The 22,905-nt window shown below is 39.3% G+C and overlaps 1 protein-coding gene across 1 annotated transcript in view; it reads left to right on the top strand.

The window, feature by feature from the left end:
- Positions 1–5,415, top strand: part of LOC134656360 (phosphatidylinositol 5-phosphate 4-kinase type-2 alpha) — a 29,340-nt gene extending 23,925 nt beyond the window's left edge. The window contains exons 8-10 of the mRNA XM_063511878.1: positions 1,812–1,933; positions 2,747–2,817; positions 5,282–5,415. Coding sequence (XP_063367948.1) covers positions 1,812–1,933; positions 2,747–2,817; positions 5,282–5,404 — 316 coding nt within the window. The 3' untranslated portion in view covers positions 5,405–5,415. The remainder of the gene's footprint in view (positions 1–1,811; positions 1,934–2,746; positions 2,818–5,281) is intronic.
- The last annotated feature ends 17,490 nt before the right edge of the window (positions 5,416–22,905 follow it).

Genomic DNA, 22,905 nt, shown 5'->3' with positions numbered 1-22,905 from the left:
CGGCGTGCACGAGTGCGGTCGCGGCGAGGCCGAGGCGGAGGCCGCGCAGCAGGCCGAGCAGGACTCCGAGCCCGAGTCCGAGACGGACTCCGACACCGACAACAGGCACGGGGACAGGTACTGTACCTGACTACCCCCTCCTCGGCGTGCACGAGTGCGGTCGCGGCGAGGCCGAGGCGGAGGCCGCGCAGCAGGCCGAGCAGGACTCCGAGCCCGAGTCCGAGACGGACTCCGACACCGACAACAGGCACGGGGACAGGTACTGTACCTGACTACCCCCTCCTCGGCGTGCACGAGTGCGGTCGCGGCGAGGCCGAGGCGGAGGCCGCGCAGCAGGCCGAGCAGGACTCCGAGCCCGAGTCCGAGACGGACTCCGACACCGACAACAGGCACGGGGACAGGTACTGTACCTGACTACCCCCTCCTCGGCGTGCACGAGTGCGGTCGCGGCGAGGCCGAGGCGGAGGCCGCGCAGCAGGCCGAGCAGGACTCCGAGCCCGAGTCCGAGACGGACTCCGACACCGACAACAGGCACGGGGACAGGTACTGTACCTGACTACCCCCTCCTCGGCGTGCACGAGTGCGGTTGCGGCGAGGCCGAGGCGGAGGCCGCGCAGCAGGCCGAGCAGGACTCCGAGCCCGAGTCCGAGACGGACTCCGACACCGACAACAGGCACGGGGACAGGTACTGTACCTGACTACCCCCTCCTCGGCGTGCACGAGTGCGGTCGCGGCGAGGCCGAGGCGGAGGCCGCGCAGCAGGCCGAGCAGGACTCCGAGCCCGAGTCCGAGACGGACTCCGACACCGACAACAGGCACGGGGACAGGTACATGTTCTTTTTACCATTATTCTTTGAAATAAGTTCTTGGAAGCGCTGGTGGCCTAGCGGTAAGAGCGTGCGACTTGCAATCCGGAGGTCGCGGGTTCGAACCCCGGCTCGTACCAATGAGTTTTTCGGAACTTATGTACGAAATATCATTTGATATTTACCAGTCGCTTTTCGGTGAAGGAAAACATCGTGAGGAAACCGGACTAATCCCAATAAGGGACTAGTTTACCCTCTGGGTTGGAAGGTCAGATGGCAGTCGCTTTCGTAAAAACTAGTGCCCACGCCAATCACTGGGATTAGTTGCCAAGCGGACCCCAGGCTCCCATGAGCCGTGGCAAAATGCCGGGACAACGCGAGGAAGATGATGAAGTTCTTGGCAAAAATTTCATAGGAGCTTAGGATTAGACGGCGCGCGAACTCGCATGCGATTTTAGTTACATTACGGACTGTTGGTTACGTCCAATTCAACCGACCGATCAAAACCCGCAATGTAATGAAACGCGCATGCGAGTTCTCACATCGTCTAAATGAGCCCTTAGGGCTTAGGCACAGTACACTAAGAACAGTAGTGAATCTAAGGCCGCTCGGCAAGTTATTCACCTACTCTTGCGTTGGCGCTTAGGGTTGTCACTTTTATTTTTACTTAAATATTATTTGCGTATTATGAGTAGCACTAGGTTTCTATTTATATAATATAATGAAAAGTTCTATCAATTCATAAATGAGGTATAAATTAAGGCCGGTAAGAGCAGGCAAATGCAAGCGTACTCGAATGCGCGCGATCACAGTCGCGGTACGGCCCGCACTGCCGCCACCGTATTCCCCCGTATATTATGCGAATGTGTGCGTGGCAGCGCGTGCGTACACGGCGCCCGGCGCGCACGCACACATTCAAGCCGGCAGCGGCACATTTCTATGAAGATTCACTACTGTTCTTGTACTGTGGCTTAGAGTATCAAAGACATGTTTGTAATATTACAGATGGGGCTTCACGACGCCACCGGATAGCCCTCGCGGGGCCGGCCCGGGCGGAGTCGGGCGGCGAGCACTGTATGCGGGCATCATACCCGAGATCGACATATACGCCATACCCAGCCAGGAGGGTCAGTTATAGTTTGTAGCTTTCTAATAGACCCCGAAGGCTAATCCTATTGTCTATTGTTCAGTAAAACCACACGTGCTACTTACCTGCAAAAAAGGGTCCTAATTATTCTATTTGGCACCTGAGCGCGGGCTAGTCCAACGCTCAAAAACCAGTGTAGGTGCGCTCTCCGATAACGCGCCTTTGTTACGCATCTCGATGACACATTTTAGACTGGTTCTGTAGCGTCCGACTCGCCGGCACTCAGTAACCGAAGTACCGATTTTTTATGCAGGTGGTTGTGGCACGAGCGGTTTTTCTTAACAATAGACAATAGGATTAGCCTTCGGGGTCTATTAGAAAGCTACAAACTATACCTGTAACTATATTAGTCGCACGTTCTCTAGTATTTCAGCGGCTGTAGCACGATCGCATTTTTATCGCTTGTCACCATGCCTGTCACGTTCTAACAAGTAAGTGCGAAAGTGACGGGCATAGTGACAGGCGATAAAAATGGAACCATGCTGCGCCCGCAGGACCCGGGATAAGATTTGAAGGTCAGAAAATTCCGCTTTTGAATATAAAAGCAGTCACTAATTTGAATCACTCCATATTTACTCGACATAAATGCTTCCATTTAAAGTGTCATTCTATGGAACTTGCTAACTATGTAAACTAAAGTCAAGTAAATTCATCATTCAGAGAATTTCAATATCGCGATTTGTTTACTATACCAATAAGTTAGTTGTCAACATTACAATTGTAGGAACCTCCACAGAAGCTAAATTTATAATTAATTGCATTTATATATAAGAAACCGTTGTGCTGTTTTCAGGTGCACCTAAGAAGGAAATATACTTCGTTGCGCTCATCGATGTATTGACGCATTACGGAGTTAAGAAACAGGCAAGTTCCATCCAATAACAAACGGTCATTATATGTACATTTAAATAAGTTAGATAATGAACACAAATTGGCTTGCCGGTCCAAAATAAGGCAATCTTAAAAAACCTTACTTAGTAATAAGTTATTGTAATTACTAGCCTAAGTCCAGAGACCGTATACAAGAAATAAAACAAACTTAACACATTCAATGCCGAAAACCCGACTATCGGGTATTTTATGATTGTCCCGACGAGTCGGGATCGTGGTATAGTTTGTAGCTTTCTAATAGACCCCGAAGGGTAATCCTATTGTCTATTGTTAAGTAAAACCGCTCGTGCCACGTGCCACAACCACCTGCATAAAAAATCGGTACTTCGGTTACTGAGTGCCGGCGAGTCGAACGCTATAGAACCAGTCTAAAATGTGTCATCGAGATGCGTAACAAAGGCGCGTTATCGGAGAGCGCACCTACACTGGTTTTTTGAGCGTTGGACTAGCCCGCGCTCAGGTGCCAAATAGAATATTAGGACCCTTTTTTGCAGGTAAGTAGCACGTGTGATTTTACTGAACAATAGACAATAGGATAAGCCTTCGGGGTCTACTAGAAAGCTACAAACTATACTACAGCTTTATATGACTATTTTTTTGTGGCTTGGCGCGGATGTCACGTTTGGCTGGTTGGCAATGAATGTGTTAAAATACGTGAGTGTCCCGTTTTAATATATTTTTCTACTCCCGTACTTTTATTTGTCATCTAAAGGGTCGTGCACACACCTTTAAAGTCCTATCTTATAGTTGTCAAGACAAGTCTTTAGTCTATTCCCCAAAAAAGTATTTGTGCATACACGCAGTATCTTTTTGGCACTTTTACGATAATTCGTGTAATCACCACTTAAAGAATATTGTATGAAATACATTGTTGCCAACCTAATTTTAATTGTCATCTCTGACAGATGAGTGAACCATAGACATGTTTTTTTTATTTCATTCATTCTTTTCCCGCCCGTACCCTCCATTCTTTGCTACTTCTTGAATGAAAAATATTTGTTAAATTTACAATTTTATTTCAAAGTAAGTGCTTGGTCGTAGAAAAAGTATTGTATGCAACGTTGTTTAACTGAGTCAAAAAATACTCGTGGCGTCTTACTCACGCCACTCGCCTTTTTTGACTTCTCTTAAACAACAGTTGCATAAAATGCTATTACGGAATCAACGTTTGTAATTCCTACATATTTATCTTAAAAATAATAAATCAGTAAATAGGTATAGGTACAAAAACTTGTCAAGCGACAACCCCGTGCCGACACTCACAGCTCGGTCATAAAACTGCGGCGCGCAAAGGAGATTCACGGTTCGTGCGCGGTTATAAGTTTCAATTTTGCTTGCAGGCGGCGATATAGGTCTAATTAATTTGAATGTTTTTCATGAACTATATTAAATATTGTAAGTCAATATTTTGACGCATATTTCACAATTAGACTTTTATATTTATACATTTTTGTAATTACTTATTAAACTTTTAATCAAGTTAATATAAGTTAATATTATTTGCACCAAATTTTAATGTTATATGTTAATTTTTTTTAATTCAAGAATAGTAGTATCATGTAAATTATTAGATATAAGATATAGTTATAAGATTGCTATGCCCTAACAGGGTTCATGTTTGATCCAGAAATGAAATACCTTAACACCTTGTAAAAAACAACATGTAGATGCAATAAATATACTGAATACTGAATAGGTATAATTTTAGTAGTAAGGTCAAGTGAGGTAAATGCAACTATGGGATTATTGCGTCTCTCCGTTCTTTCTCGAATACGATTGGTCGAAACGGCCTCTACTATGCAACGTTTCATTTCCAAGTAGCTCAGGCTTTATTACTAGACGACGGGAGGGCGTTTCGACCAATCGTATTCGAGAAAGAACGGAGAGACGCAATAATCCCATAGTTGCATTTACCTCACTTGACCTTAGTAGTAGTAATCACTTTATTGTACACAACACAGGTTTACATAATGTTTACAGAAATAAAGGTACAAAGGCGAACTTATCCCTGTAAGGGATCTCTTCCAGCTAACCTTCGAGTAGATGAGGGGAGAATTCAAATTAGATAGACAAACTTACGGAATAATAGACGACCGGTCTGGCCTAGTGGGTAGTGACCCTGCCTGTGAAGCCGATGGTCCCGGGTTCGAATCCCGGTAAGGGCATTTATTTGTGTGATGAACACAAATATTTGTTCCCGAGTCATGGATGTTTTCTATGTATATAAGTATGTATTTATCTATATAAGTATGTATATCGTCGCCTAGCACCCATAGTACAAGCTTTGCTTAGTTTGGGGCTAGGTTGATCTGTGTAAGATGTCCCCTAATATTTATTTATTTATTTATTTAATAATTTTATACCTAAATCTGACTTTTGTGAAGGAGTGAATTTTCTTTACGATAGTAACTATTAGTTATTCTGTGGTAATTTGCAGGCGGCGAAAGCGGCGAAGACTGTGAAGTATGGCAGCAATGTGGACGGTATATCGACGTGCGACCCCGAGCAGTACGGCAAGCGGTTCATAGAGTTCGTCGCCAAGGCTATAGAGGGCAACTGAACAGGTCCCCCCCCCCACTACTTACATAACCTCTTTACTTTGAAGGAAACTATACAGGGTGTAATCTAAAACGTGATACAAGATAATCAAACCTGAATCTTTTCATGATTTCGAACAACTTTTACTATGGGGTCAACTTTATAAATTAACAATAAAAAAAATCTTTGCCATACATTTTTGTCTACCTCTCCTTGACCATTTCTATGGAACAGCTCAATTTTTTTTTAATATTACACAATTGACCCCATAGTAAAAGTTGTTCAAAATCATGAAAAGATTCAGGTTTGATTATCTTGTATCACGTTTTAGATTACACCCTGTATATTTAGTAATATTTACCATAGAGAAATATAAGTAAAGAAAGAGTGGTAACTCTAAACATCAGTTTTCTTACAAAAACGCGAGTTATTTCGTAGTCGACATCTAACGTCAAATAGTGGAACTATCAGTACCGCTACTTGACACCAGATACCACGAGTGTCGCTACTAACGAAAAATGTACTACTAGAACAATTTACAACTAATATTATAAGCAGAAGCAGTTGAAAATAGACTTCTGGTAATAAAATTAGCTGAAAATTGTTGAGCATTAAAGTTTTACTTTGCCGCGACATCTATTGTCAACTAGCGGAGCTGATAGTGTCTGCTACTTGACGCTAGATGTCGACTACGCAATAACTCGCGTTTTGGTAAGAAAACTGATGTATGGAGTGACCACTCTTTTTTACTGTGGCGCCCAATTTTTTACATAATATAATCTAAATTCAAATATGTGATCTGGTGAAGCTAAAAAACTGATATTCGGTGGTTTGATAACGTTATAATATTTAAAACTTTCGCGTTTTGAACACATATTTAACTCACATTTATAGACGATATCGCAAAATTTATTTTGTTACATTTATTTACCGACGTTTCGACACAGGTTTCATTGGTCGTGGCGGCTAACTGATGTCCCAGCAAAATGTCAAAACAGAGATTTGTGCAACTACCCGACGAAAAGTGTATGAGAAAGTTTGGGGTAGACATCACATTTTAAAACCACTCACTACACATAATGTTCATTATTGTCAATAGTCCGTCACGCAACACACAATATCCACGCACACATCACACACACGACACATCATATAACGTCGGTAAATAAAGGTAATATAATAAATTTCGCAATAGACCCGTCTATAAATGTGAGTTTGATAGCGTTGCTTTAAATTGAGGGATATATTCTATAGATTTAATCATTATGTTTTTAACAAAGATCTCGCTATCGTTATGTACAAAGAATTAAATATCACAGTGACAATCAATATGAAAGTCGCTAGAGACCTCATACTATTGTCACTGTGACGAGGTACAAAATGCGTCGGAAATTACATTCTTTGACTGTACCATAGAGAAAAAAATACATAGAGTGCTCACTCCATACATCAGTTTTAGTACCAAAAAGACTTCAACTTCAACTTCAACATTTATTCAGCAAATAGGCCACAAGGGCACTTTTACACGTCAACATTGAATTTACATACAAGCAGAATAATAATAATTATACATCAACAATTATTAAATACAACTACAACTACCAAATCAAACTAACGTAATACAATTACTTAGAGATGTATAAGGTCTCTTAATGTCGAATTACATAAAAAAACTATAATAATAATATTAAAATAAAAAAGAAAACAGATACATGGAAAAAAAATCTAAACTTATTTAGAGGTGTAAATGTCTCTAAGTGTCAGAACTAAAAAATAACATAGTTTATCAAATTATCCTTAGAGATGTGTATAGGGTCTCCAAGGGTCACAATCCTGTATGATTAACACATTACGAGAAAAAAAAAAACATACGAGAACCGAATGAGGCGTCTCACTGCAATTAAATTAAAAAATAAAGTTACTGAATATATTCGTGTTAGCTTAAACAGACCCGTCTCCACAAACAGCACCCGTTCACGAGTACGACGCGTATCTCAGCCATCGCCTCCCTCAACCTTCATTCGGGAAAGTGGCGACCCGATCAACGACGCCACCGTAAGCAAAGACTTTTAAGCGAGCATGACATGTTCAAGCTACCGGCCTATATTAATATTAAAATAGTGATAACACTTAGCTGTGAGACACAGCATTTTGTGCTCGTATGTTACATAAAAGACGGTATAGCTTTACATAATTACTAGCCTAAATTGACTTAGAGATGTAAAGGTCTCTAAGTGTCCGAATCATTAAAAATATAAGTATGTACAATAAAATAAAAATAATAAAATGAATAAATACTTAGGGATGTAAAGGTCTCCAAGTGTCAGAATCATTAAAAATAAAATAAATAATTACTTAGAGATGTATATGGTCTCCAAGTGTCCAAAACTAAAATTAAATTAAACAATATAATCAAGCGAGAACATGATTGTCTCATGTGTCAATTCTACTGGACACTAGCATATTTAATTTACAATGAAAAAACAATATTTATTGAACTCTTATCATACTATCGAAATCAAGCTACAGGCTTAAAGGCATCTCTATCGTGTATAAAATCATTTACAGTGTAGTACGCCTTACTTGACAAGGAGCGCTTAATGTGTGACTTAAATTTGGTAAGTGGTAAATTCGCTATGTCAGTAGGGACTTTGTTATAAAAACGTGTACAGTTCCCGACGAAAGACGTACTAACCTTACGGAGGCGGTGGGCGGGCACAGCAAGTTTATGTTTGTTTCTAGTGTTATAGTTATGGATGTCACTGTTAAGCTTGAATTCGTGGATGTTTTTCCGAACATACATAATATTCTCAAGTATGTATTGAGATGCAATGGTAAGAATGTTAACCTCTTTGAATTTCTCTCTCAGAGATACTCGAGCGCCCAGTCCATAGATGGAACGTACAGCTCGTTTTTGCAGCACAAATATTGTCTGAATGTCTGCCGCTTTTCCCCACAACAGAATTCCATACGACATAACACTATGGAAATAACTAAAGTATACCAGCCTGGCCGTCTCTACGTTTGTTAGCTGTCTGATTCTCCTCACTGCATAGGCTGCTGAACTGAGTTTGCCGGCTAGAGTGGCTATATGTGCATGCCATTGCAGTTTTGAGTCTAAAGTGACTCCCAGGAAAACAGTTCGATCTTCAAATTCCAGCGTATCACCTTTTATTTTAATCTTGCTGTTAGTTACCTGCTTGACGTTAGGTAGCGTAAACTTGATGCATTTGGTTTTCTTGGCGTTCAAAAGCAAATTGTTTGCCGTAAACCAGTTTACTACGGTAGATAGCGCTTCATTAATGCTATCGAAGCTATTTTCCTTTCTGTCCACTTTAAATATAAGGGAAGTGTCATCTGCGAATAACACTATATCATGTCTATCTTGCACAACTTTTGGTAAATCATTAATGTATACCAAAAACAGGAAGGGACCAAGAATTGAACCTTGAGGCACTCCGAGGGCTACCGGGGACCCCACTGATTGAGCTCCATTAATAACTACTCGCTGAGTTCTATCCGAAAGGTACGATGAGACTAGGTCAAGGGCACTAGCCTTTATCCCATAGCGGCTTAATTTTCTCTTTAAATTTTCGTGATCAACGCAATCAAATGCCTTTGACAGATCACAGAAAATTCCCACAGCATCTTGAGCTTTTTCCCAAGCGTCAAAGATGTGTTTTAGAAGTACCGCACCGGCGTCAGTAGTAGATCGACCTCTGGTAAAACCAAATTGATTGCTATCCAGCAGTTTATTTCTGTTGAAATGTGACAATAGTTGATTCAGAATAAGTTTCTCGAACACTTTGCTTAATGCCGGTAGTATTGAAATTGGTCTAAAGTTCGCTGGATCTGTTTTCGTTCCTGATTTAAACAGCGGGATGATTTTACTATGTTTCATAATATCTGGAAAAATACCAGCATCAATGCATCTGTTGAAAATCTCAGCCAAGTATGGTGTAATCGATTCAATAATGGAATGTAATACTTTGACTGACAGGCCCCAAAGATCTTCTGTTTTCTTTAAATTTAATGACCTAAAAGTCTTAAGAACAGTGTCCGGAGTGACATATGAAAATTTGAAGATTTCTGTACATGCCGCCACATTTGTCTTCAAAATTTCTTCAGCGAAGTCTGGCGATGAATTAAGAGCCTTTGTCGTTTCTACCGGTATATTCGAGAAAAACCGCTCAAAATGATCTGCCACTTCACGATCGGAACTTACTAAAGTGTCAGCAATTCGTAGGTTGTAGTGCGGATCCTTCATTTTACGTTTTCCAGTTTCATTGCTGATTACTTGCCATACAGTTTTAACTTTATCACTAGAATTTAGGATCTTTTTGGACAAAAAATCAGCTTTCGCGGCGACACACATCATCTTAAAAGATTTAGAAAAATTCTTAACGTACTCCAGAAATTCCGGCCTTTTATCAGTTGCTTTTAAATCATATAAGTCGTAGAGTCGGCGTCTTTTCTCGTGAATATCCGGCGTAGCCCAGTCGCTAAATTTAGTCTTGGCCTTACCTTGAACCTTCTTCTGAATGAAACAGGCATCAAATTCCTTTTTAATACAGTTAAACAACTCGGAACTCAAACAATCGGGGTCTTCCTGAGTACATGAAAGATAACATAATTGTTTAGTGATATTACGATTGAATAAATCTAGGCGCCTTTCGGAAATCGGCCTGCACATAGTATCTTGAGGAATTTCTTCAGTTTTCCCGCTGAAAGAAGCTTTTAGTCCACAGTGGTCAGAACTTAGGTTGTTAATAACAGATTTACTAATCGCATCCCTGTTACTAAAGATGTTATCTATACATGTAGCACTGGTTGCTGTGATTCGAGTGGGCTCACAAAATAAGTTATCTAAATTAAAAGATTTGAAAGTATTTAGTAACCTTCCACAAGTTGGCGAATTTTCAAGCAAGTTAATATTAAAATCGCCACAAACAATTATAATTTTCTGAGTTCTAAAAACACTACTAAGTACTTCATCTATCACAGATTCCAATAAGTTATAGTCCGCCGAAGGGGGCCTGTACACGCATACAATTATAAATTGTTCCAACTCAACACAGGAAAGTTCTATATGCCGTTCCACAGACATGTCAACAATGTCTCTACGCTCCTTACATTTTAAATTATGTTTCACTAATATCAATGACCCGCCGCGATTGCCGCGACTATTAGCATCTAGCATCGAGTAGCGGAACTATCAGTACTGCTACTTGACAATAGATGTAGCACCGACCGGAAAGTCTTATGCTGTTGAGATAAGACTTTCCGGTCGGTGCTACATCTATTGTCAAGTAGCAGTACTGATAGTTCCGCTACTCGATGCTAGATGTAGACACTGAAATTAATAGTCTGAACTGATGTATGGAGTGAGCACTCTTGTCTTACTATATTTCTCTATGACTGTACTATGTACCCAAAGTTGCTGTACAGATGTAGTGCATAATTATTTTCCATCGTATGTTCTCGGAAACGTTGGTATTTGTCATGCTACTTCAGTCAACCTCAGTACTTTTTGTACCGAGACTGACTGAAATAGCAAGACACGTCGTACGTTACCGTGAAAACACGATGGAAAATAATTATGCACTACATTTGTATCTGCATATCTGCTAATGAGTTTTTCATATGCAATGATCGGAATAGGTAGTGCCATTTGGGGTGAATGACCTCAAACATTGTACTTAACGTGGATAAGACTCGGGATTCCAAAAATATTTCTTGGCATGTCTTTAATAGGCCTCATGCATGAAGTTTATATTTAAACGAAATATTTTTTATTACGATGTTTGTTACCGTTATATCATGTTACAAATGCATTTACGTTATTAAATTATCATTTAATTGCCTAAAATAATAAATAAAAAGTACAAAACTTTGCCCGCGTGAAGCTAGTGAGCGAAACGCAACGCCATTGGTCGAAACGTCACGTGACGTCACTCGTTTCAACAAATTGTTAAGACCAACCAAGAGTGAAAGGGATGGCATTATTATCTGAGTAGCAAACGGCATACGTCAGTTGCATGCAAAAGAGCCGCGTGACGTCATCACACGCGTCGAATTCACGCCAAAAATTATGAGCATTTCAACCGCTCAAAAATGTTCAACATTTTAAATATTGTTTAATAAAATAATGGGAAGGTTTATAAAAGTATTTTAATTTTTTCCGGTGTTAAAAGATTTAAATAATTATAAAAAAACATGCATGAAGCTAATTGAAGTAGGTAATATGAAATCCCGGGGTGAAAAGGTATATCCATACTAAACTTACGCACCGAAGTCCCGTGAAATGGCACTACCAATTCCGATCACTGTTCATATGTCAACTAAGGATTTTAATTTGCGCTATGTTACAATTATATCAATGAGAGCTATAAATTGGTAATAAAAATCGACTTTTAATCATGTTTAAAAAAAAAATGTTTTTCGTCACTGATAAGAGGTTAAGAAAGTAGTCAAGGCAAGATGCTTCTTTTAGTACATTCTCTGAATAAATTACATGATCGTGTCAAACAAAACTAGACTCTATTATCAAAGTTCCAAGACCGACATGAGCTTTCCACTTTTTTTCCTCTAAATATACCTTTATCAAATTTTTGTATTAAAGTTAATTTATTCTTAAGGCCCCAATACACAGTGGCTAACGATGGGCCACGCCAAGCCACTGCCATGGGCGATTGAACACCACAGGCCACGCTACGCCACGATTCCTTTGAAGTGTCAAAAACCACGATATGGACCGTGTGCGTTGTAGGGTCTGCCATCTTGTGCCCTGAATCGGAAACATAAACATGTACATTGCCAGAGCAAGTGCTGCCATCTACCGTTCTAGTACGTTTTGTGCATAGTACGTTCTGCCATCTTGTGGGCTACATCGGAAGCCTTAACTTCACTTTTACGCCAAAAATCTAACGGCGCCTGTGCTGCCCCCTATAGTTCACGCTCTCTATAGACATGAATGGCCAGTCGTCCGCAATTGTATACCATTGCCCCCTGTACACAATGGCGATGGCTTGTCATGGCCCATCATTGACCACTGTGTACTTGGGCCTTTATATAAATGCGCAAATATATGCAAGCCTAGCAAACCTAATGGTCAGCTTTTAGTTTTTTTATGGAATGAACAGGGTCGCTATTTTCGTACTATTGCAATGCTATAGTGCTTGCCTGAAATCTAGACTTTTTTAGAACCTAGCCTGCGATTTTTTTAGATGGTGATACTAAAAGAAGCACTTATTCAAGTTATACGCTAAGCTAAATACAAATAAAATGCAAAATATGTAAAATAATTGCGTTTAAATCTCAATTATCGAATGTTTTCTAAAATGACTCGAAAGTTTGTCTTCTTGAATTTTTAAACCGCCATATTGAAAATCTCAACACTAATTGTACAGATGTAGTGCATAATTGTTTTCTATCGTATTAGTAGTAGTAGTAGTAAAACACTTTATTGTACAAAAATCAGAACAAAACAGGAAAAATAATATTCGTCATTAGTACAAAGGCGAACTTATCCCTTTAAGGGATCTCTTCCAGTTAACCTTTGAGCAGTTGAGGAGAATTGGAGACGGTAGACATCCGTACTTTACCAACGCCGCAAAAAAGGAAAAAAGAAAAGAAATAATAAAAAACGAAAAGTTTCTACTTATAATATTAGTAGTAGTATTTTCTCGGAAATGTTGGTATTTGTCATGCTACCTCAGTCAACCTCAGTACTTTTTGTACCGAGACTGACTGAAATAGCAAGACACATTCGTACGTTTCCGTGAAAATGCGATGGAAAATACATATTTAATTACACAAACGGGTCTACCGCGATATAATTTAATTGTTTTTACCTTTAATTCCGACCAGGGATGTTACGTATATCCGCATCCGCAACCGCGGAACTTCCGCATTATTTTTAACATCCGCATCTGCATCCGCATCCGCATAAAATCGATGCGGATTTAATGCGGATGCGGATGTAGAATAGGTCGGTACAGGAAAGTCTTAGCATCGGCGTAAGTGCTAGACTGCTAGGTAATTTAGTCATTAGCCAAAAAAACCTATTAGAAATGAGCAGTCAAGCGTGAGTGGGACTTAATGTACGGAACCTTTGGAACGCGAGTCCGATTCGCACTTGGCCGGTTTTTTGAAATAAAAATTACTAAAATGTAATACATATTTGACGTTTTTTATGTATCTATCTTGACATCCGCATCCGCATCCGCGGATGTGACCCTTTAAAAATCCGCATCCGCATCCGCGACCGCGGATGTCAAAAAATCGGCATCCGCAACATCCCTGATTCCGACGTTTCAGCTGAGTTGCACCAGCTGTGGTCGCGGAAAGACTGACGTCCCAACAAATGTCAACGGAGATATTAATAAATCACCACTAAACTACCCGAAATTCGTTTATAATAAAACCGGCCAAGTGCGAGTTGGACTCGCGCACGGAGGGTTCCGCACCATCAACAAAAAATAGAGCAAAACAAGCAAAAAAACGGTCACCCATCCAAGTACTGACCCCGCCCGACGTTGCTTAACTTCGGTTAAAAATCACGTTTGTTGTATGGGAGCCCCACTTAAATCTTTATTTTATTCTGTTTTTAGTATTTGTTGTTATAGCGGCAACAGAAATACATCATCTGTGAAAATTTCAACTGTCTAGCTATCACGGTTCGTGAGATACAGCCTGGTGACAGACGGACGGACGGACGGACGGACGGACGGACAGCGGAGTCTTAGTAATAGGGTCCCGTTTTTACCCTTTGGGTACGGAACCCTAAAAATGTTCGGGGTAGACAAAGAAATTGCAGCTACCCGTCAAAGTTTAATGTTTATGTTTAGTTTTTGTTTTGTGTAATTAAATATGTGTACAAAACGCGAGAGTTTAAACTTTTAAAGTGTTACGATGGAAAATAATTATGCACTACTTACATTTGTAAAGATTTTCGTTTTTGAACATAGTTTAATTCGAGAGGACAAATTATTGAAGAATTACGCACCATGTCAATAAGTCTTGCTCTTTTCAATATTTATGGCGAAGTTAGTAAAAACTGTTTATAATGTATAACATTACGAACTATTAAAAGTACATATTAAACATACTAGAATTCGCTTGGGGGCTATTCATAAATTACGTCATTTCAAATTAGGGGGGGGGGGTCTGGACATCGGATGATGGTAGCATGACGTAGGAGGAAACGGGGTCATTCGAATCATGATTTTTGGATGATTTTAGGGGGGGGGGGATCGACGTAATTTATGGACAGCCCCTTGGCAGCGATTTTGGCGACGATTCTTATCAACTGTAGAAAATGTTGTAATATTGGTGATGTAACTTTTTAAATCAGTTTCGTAAGGACCGAGATACACTTGTATGTTTTACTTGTAGGGACAAATTTGGGAGCTATTTGTTAGAATGAGATAGCGATATTCATCTCTCATTCTGTAGTAAAGCTGTGTCTTTACGTAAGTAAAGCTTACAAGTGTATCTTGGGCCTAAGGCTCAATTTTGGCGGCAGTCCCTAAGAATCTTAACGGTTGTATGTCGTTAGTCCGAATTTGCATTAAAAATATCAACAACGCTATAGTTCGTTTTTCTTAGCATTAGAAAGAAGGCAAGCGATCTTGACATGTCTTTTAATTGAAAAACGCTTTTTAAAAATCAATAACTATTACTTACGAAAGCAGAAGAATATAAATAATCGTATTAGATTGATAATTGTTACATATTTGCCGTGACTTATTTTTAAAACGTGTTTTTCAATTAAAAGACGCATCAAGATTGTTTACCTTTTTTCTAATGCTAAAAAAAACGAATTATAACACTTAATTACGACTAATAAAAGCCAGTGAGAAAATATCTATACCTTTATCATCTTCCTCGCGTTGTCCGGGCATTTTGCCACGGCTCATGGGAGTCTAGTCCGCTTGGCAACTAATCCTGGCGTCGGCACTAGTTTTTACGAAATCGACTGCCATCTGGGGCCCGTTTCTCAAAAGCTTGACAACTTGTAATACAAGTGGAAGTACTTTTCTAACAAAAGCTGTCAAAAAGTGACATCCGCTTGTATTACAAGTTAGCTTGTGACAAACGGGCGTCTGACCTTCCAACCCAGAGGGGAAACTAGACATTATTGGGATTAGACCGGTTTGCTTATTAGGACTAGCCCGGTTTTCTTAAAGGATTAGCCCGGTTGGCGTATTTGGGCTAGCCCGGTTTTCTTATTGGGATTAGCCCGGTTATCTTATTGGGATTAGCCCGGTTAACATCACAAGAGAAGTCAGTTTGGAAGCGAATACCATTCGGACTAGCGACACCGCCCGAACGATAGCAATACGACGCGTCACCCCACTTGGCCTTATCACATATTGCAATAATATTTCCTGTACGTTACTAGCTTTTATAAAGTTCCGCCGTAGAGTAGTACTGACAAGTTAAAATTGTTAATATGTGATGTTATCTATGAAAAGGGACCTTATTGTCGATGGCGCTTACGCCATTATTAACGGTGCTCCGATATAAATACAATGCCGCGCGACGCTGTGCGACGTAAGCGCCATCGACAATATGGTCCCTTTTCATAGATAATGCCCCATATATCATTGGAGTTGAATTAGTGATGTTCTCGTGTTAATATTGGATTATTGGCTGAATTATTAATATTAAATCTCAAATTTAAACTTAGGTAAGGTTTTGGGAGCGCTGGCTTTGGGAAATTGCAGTTTACGTGGTCTAATCAAATACTAAAATAGCGTGACGAGAGTTCCCTTTTGCGTTGTATCTATTTTTGTATGGGATTTTGAACAGCGCGCCAAGCGGAACGTTTTGGAAACTCAATCATACAGAATGACACTTGACGCAAACGCGTAAGTCACGTCACGCTATCGAATGAAATTTACACTAGGGGTGCAGATAAAAATTTATTAGTACATTGTAAAGACAACCCTTAAGTTACATCTGAAATTTGTATAAAAAAATAGATCACGTAAATTGAACCACTGATGTGGCAGCGTCAGATATATAACGACGATTTCATAATCATTTGTATACGTGACGTTAACCGTTAACGTAAGGCTATCGATGTGTACCATCACGCTCCGTGAGTTACGCCATTTAGGGTTCTAGCTAAATTGGACATTCATAGCGTAAGTATGGAATAACCAATTTAGCTAGGACCCTAAATGGCGTAACAATCCCATGTGGTGACTGTATAGCTGACGTCGACCTTACTTTGTAATGCGATATTAAGAATGTAAATTTTAAAGCTACTTTCCTATTTGTTCTATAAAACTTGACTACAAGCACGAAAAATACAATTAACATTTCTATCAGTCGTAAAAATTGCTTAAGTCTTGTATCCAAGCAAAAAAAAAAGATACTGTCTAAATAGGCAGTATGGCCTATTGTTTTAGCCAGTCCATCCGGACTAGACTGAATAGTTAGAAAAAGACGGGTAGACTATCTCGCCGCAAGATACTGTCGCGCCAATCATGTGGCCTACAGAGAGGCGAAAATAAAAGCTGTCAAAAAAAATGGGCTGCACTCCGGGAGTGCCGGCAGAAGTGAAAACTCAATCACTATTGCAAAATGTCTGCAGCACTATGTATAATTGAGGTTAACGCCATCTAGCGTTATTTCGTCGCATTACTTGAAACCCGTAAGCACATCACTGTTAGTACTCGAGTTATATTAATACCAGTTAGAGGGAAACTCACTAGATGGCATTTAAATCAATAAAGAAAAACTAACACACACAATACATTGAAGTTTGAAGTAACAGTTTTTCGATCAGGTCACGTGTCCGTCTTACGCCTTACGGTCACGTGACACCTGTTACGAGTTTAACATTTTTTCCCCATCACAAAAAGTGCACAGCGCCGCTAAAGAAGTTTTCACTTCAAAAACTCCGTGTTATATTGCAGTACTTTTGGGTTTAATAGAGCAATTGAGAAATACCTTGTAACGGAACATATTAACCGACTAAATATCTGGATTTGAAGGTTTTGCCAAGCAAAATGATTGTCGTTCCGCCAATAAATAGATCGCTTAGTTTCTGTGTAGCGTAGTAACTAGTACGGTGTAAGATTTTGTTATTTATTATTCTATGTCGAGATAAGACTTGGATTGTTATATGAATTGTGATTTATTAAATACTTAGAATAAATTTAAAAGTGAAAAATTTACTGTCTTGGGTGAGACTTGAACTCACGGCCTCTGGCCTCTTTTTTTCCACTTTTAAATTTATTCTAGGCTTTATAGCATCGGTCGCAGACGTTTCTGCTTGTAAAATTAGATTATTAAATACTGTCACGTCTTTTTGTATTCTGAATACTATAGCACTAGGATTTCGGCGTTCGAATTAGTTTTTTCACGTTTTTTAAATGTTTCTACTTACCTCGATCGCGTAGTCAGTATTTTGGTTACATGATAGATTAACTCGCCAATTGTTTTTGCCGAACGAAGTTCCATTTTTGTGGTTTATGTAATGTATTGTTTGTTCTAAAATTATTAATTAAATTTAACTAAAATTTAATTAAAACCCTGTTGTAGAAAGTCAAGTATAGTTTGTCAAAGGACTGTCTCATTTCAAACATAGACAGATCTTTGTCTTACACTAGTACTAGCAACCAAAGAAAAGGATGAGTATAATTTTTTTTTTGTTCTTATTTACTGACAAATTTGGTTTGACCAACTATACCTTTACGGCTGCCACGACTTTGACACTGACATATTTGCTAACGTTTGCGTAACTTAGTTTCTTTACATCTCGCTCACACTAATTTGCCAGGAAGAGCGAGATGCATAGAAATAAGTTACGCACACGCTAGCGAATATGCCTATGTCAAAGCTCGTATTCAGGTAATTCAAATATGTACAGTCAGCAATACTATTCGCTTAGCACATTTGCATACAAACTTCTATGCGTTGGGGTCACTTTTCGGTAATTCTCAAAATCACCTTTAATTATATCATATTAGAGTCCATTTTTGAAATCACCTGACAGAAGTATTCGTATAACACCTTACAATTTACATTTGTTGTGCCGGCTATACACACTCGTCGAGACACCCCGAGAAAGGCTGAGAACGAGTGTGTACAGTACGAGTATTAAGCCTAGAATCAATTCTAAACGTGGAAAATTTTCTGCCTTGTGACGCTCTTACGGTAGATGTCGCCAGGGTCGCCTAGACCCATATGGTGGAGAGATTCGCTGGCTATGGATGAGGTCTTGGTGGCTCAGTTGGCAGAGCGCTGGAGTATCGAACCAGGCAGTAATTTTTCCACTCTTAAAATGTATTTTAAGCTTAATAGCATCATTCGCAAACGTTTCTGCTTGTTAAAAATCAGTGTTGTAGCGAGATAACCTCAGTTACAAATGTTACAATGCAATTAATTATAATAACTTGTTTTAGAACAAATAATCGTTACAAATGCCTATTAGGGACAGCTCAGCTGACGCGCATCCTCAGCGATTTGTATTTCGTGAAATACTTTGTGATAGATATTTTACTTTAGACTTTAGTTATAATTTAGACATAGCTGGGTCGAAGACGGGAAGGGCTATCCTACAACTATCCTTTTTAATAGTCAGCGGCAGGTATGTAACAGTTATTTACGATACAAGTGCGAAAAATATGAAATTCGCACGTGTATCGTACAGTACATACGGTCGAACTTCTGTGAACATGAATTCCTGTAGGTATTTGATGGTCGCGCTTTTTCTCATCGTAGCCTTCACTTTATAACAAGATTGTAAGTGCATGGCACGATAGACGACAAAAGCGCAACCATTTTAGGCCCGCTGAACAGTGCGGTCGTCATGAAATGTGGAAATTTATTGTTACATGCGTTGCCATTGCTTAGATCGGTAAATTGAATTAAGTTGGGTTTTTTAAAGGTGTTTTAAAATGCTGGTCGTGTTTTAAGCAACTAAACAAGAAAAAAACCGAAATAGTTGAATCGTATAACGGTAATAGAGGGGTAAAAAAATCAAAAATCCTGTCTAAAAATTTTGAAAAGATTTTCATTTAGACAACATTTTTGGACTTGGAACCTATATTTAGTTACAAGTACAGCGAGCTGCAAAAGTGCGTACCCACTTTGTCATGAATGAAATTAACTCATAAAGTAGGAATGCACTTTTGCAGCCGAGTGTAGGTACATAGGTACAGATGTAGTGCGTTATTTTCACGGAAACGTAGGAACGTCTAGCTATTTCAGTCAGTCTCGGCACAAAAAGTACTCAGTTGATTGAAGTAGCATGACAAATACGAACGGTTCCGAGAAAATACGATGGAAAACAATAGGGACGTTGACAATTTTTTGGAACTGGTTTTATTTTGTAGATAGACACGTAATAATTACAGAAAAAATATTAAAAAAATATATTCATTAATTTTGAATAAAAAAATATGTATAATAAGTTTCGTGTTTAAATTTCGCGCCTAAACGCTCCAAACTGTCACGTGACCTTGATGACGTAACGGCGTTTTAAACAAACTGATGTCAGTCATTTTTTTAAATTCTTTATATGGCAATTGACAATTTTTTTAAAGCCTTAACACACTACCGCATCGGACAGCGACCTTCTTTCTCGCTCTAACTTATAGCTGCGTCCTTAACGCACCACCTTACACACTATCGATTCGTGCGCCGCACTGCACCAAGATCGCGTTTCGGTACGATAATCTGTAGACACTTAGGCAGGTTTTATAACTTGTCTTTGGTGATTCCACTGTGATTACGTCACGCGCTCCGATTGGCGTTTGCAGTCACGTGATACTGGGCATTATTTTAAATACTTTTCATTATTTTTAATTAATTTATTACGCATATTTACACATGCAAAATATGATTTTCCGCGTTCTAATACTCCCTGCTACGGTAAAAACATAACATGTTATATATTCGCGATTCATGTCAACATCCCTATTATGCACTACTCTGTATAAGTAATGCAAATAAGTGTCTGTTTCACTAAAATTATATAACTAAAAACGAATTGCTAAAAAGCAATGCATTTTAGAACGTCTGTCAGCTCTTGTTTTCACGCGATTTATTTAAAATTTTGAGATTTTGGTCAATGCCGAAACGAGTGATAATTTTAAATTGTCTCGTGGAAACAGAGCCTTATGTACGATTACGTTAAATCTCTTTATGTTAGAGTCAAAGGAATTTGAACCTTCTATATGCAATACATATATCGGCGGCCGATCGTATAATCAGGCTGATCATGAAATTCCTAGGCATATCGTGAATCGTGAGAATTATTGTCTCGTTCCCTTGGTCTATTTCTCAACCTAAAGAACCTATCTATTGGTTTAATGTGACTATGTACCGTCTATACACACGGGAACTTTACGATCGGCCTGATTTTACAATCGGCCGCCGTGCGCTTGCGGCTCTTCGCGACCATTGACGCAGTTACTTAAATATGTATTGTGATGTACTGAATAGAAGGTTGAAATTGCTTTGACTCAGAGTTGCGTTTAATGTGAATCGTACACTAATAACCCTATTTAGTTGTATAGCCTCTTAAGAGCCAACAGGAGCTAAGATTTAAATATTTTAGGTAAATATACCCGTCTCGCTAACGGAAGCGGCTCCTAAAACTAGTGCGATAAGGACAAGGCGAAAAATCCTGCGTAAAAATCTCAAAAATCGAGGTTTCGTACTCGACTGTTTCCTCCTCCAAAACTTAACCAATCATAACCAAATTTGGAAATCTAAATGATTATGACATTATCTGTGTCGGACCGTTTTGCTTTTTTGACTAAATGATATCAGTTTTGAATAGCACGCCTCTCATTGCGGCATAGTCAATTAGGCCATTTTGGCAATTTTTGAAGGGCTCTAGCGCCTTATAAAACAAAAATATCAAAAAAAGCAAAACGGTCCGACACAGATATTGACAATATTAATCTGTGTTGAAAAAATCATTGCTCTAGCTTCAAAACCCACGGAGGAAACAGTCGAGTACGTTTGTATGGAGAAATGACCACTCCTGTTGGCTCTTAAAGGCCCAGCCATACAAATGAAAAACCCAAAATTTGCCACTGAAATTTGAACCTATAGTGTAGGGAATAGAGTTGATTTTTATTTGTTTGAAAATTTAACGAAACAAGAAATGCAACTCTGTTCCAATAGAATATGGTTTAAATTTCATCAAACTGAAGAAGTACTATAGGTAGGACCTTGGGCCTTAGGAGGATAAGTTATATTTTGTTTGTTGGGTGACGGACACCACTATAAGGCATATATTTATGATAGCTTCGCTACCGAATTTTCGGCAAGCCACACGATTGAAAATGTTAATTCTCTAGTCTCCTCTTGTAAAAACAAATGTGTATGAAAAATTGAAAACTTAATTTTTTAAATATTCGGTTTATAAAGTTTCTGCAATATTTGTGTTTTATTCATTTTACGATTCCACCTACCCATTCCTGTAAGTGGCAAAAAAGAGTAGAAATTAAAAAGTAGCAAGACTAGTGTTGTCCCGTTTTTCTTAGATTGATTTGAAAGGGACGACACTTCACATCAGTATTGCCACTTTAATTTCTACTCTTTTTTGCAGATGTATCAAAATATAATTATCTTCTGTATATGTAGGTAGGTATTAGTTACTATAAAGTGATGCATATTTTGAGTTGTTTCCTCATGTTAGCTTTTCTAATTGACTTTTAACCTTTTGGACGCCAATGACCGATATATCCGCACCGCAGGTTCAACGCCAAAGACCGATTAATCGGTCACAGACCACAGAGCAACATAGACCTACGTGCATAAAGTTCAATTTCAGTTTTGACACTTGGGTGACGTGGCGTCCGAGTGACAGCTTTTGTGTTTGACACGGCGTCGAAAAGGTTAATAATGATTTTGAATGATAAATATTTAATTGCGTTCATTTTGATTTGATCTGTTTTAGTTTTATCCTCTGGTTGGTGTGGTGAAAAATTTTGTGTCACTCGGGGTCAAAATTTGTTTAACCCTCGCAACGCCCAAGATGCCATTTTTCGAACCACTCGCGTGGTTCAATTTTGCAATCTTTCGCTTGTTCGGGTACCATTGGTACCAATATTAGCAAGAGTGGTTAAACAACTTTGCCCTCTTGTAAAACAAATAACTAATGTCACAGAATAAATAATAGTACTAGGTACAGAACATTAACTCTTAACAAAACGCGTCTATTACGACAGATATGACCGCTAGGTGGCGCAAGCGCGAGCAGGCGTCCGTTCCGGTGCGCGGCAACTACTATGGGTACACACCAAAATGGGGTTGGCCGATCGAAGTATTTAGCAGATGGCGCCATCATAGCGTTCCCTGTTAATCCCTAGAATTGTGTCAATTTTTTTTAATGCCCTGGATGCCAGCCCTTAAAAGCCAAATCTCATAGAAAAAGGGGCAAGTTGGTGTGGGCCGCATGTACTTGTAGGTACTTGTAGCGACGCGCCGAAAACGGGGAGTGAGCCACGCCTACTATTGTCTTGGTAAGTGTTAAATCAAAATCCAATA

The sequence above is a fragment of the Cydia amplana genome, chromosome 18, assembly GCF_948474715.1.
Source record: "Cydia amplana chromosome 18, ilCydAmpl1.1, whole genome shotgun sequence".
In the NCBI taxonomy this organism is placed as follows: domain Eukaryota; kingdom Metazoa; phylum Arthropoda; class Insecta; order Lepidoptera; family Tortricidae; genus Cydia; species Cydia amplana.
This window is presented reverse-complemented; position numbering and strand designations above follow the sequence as displayed.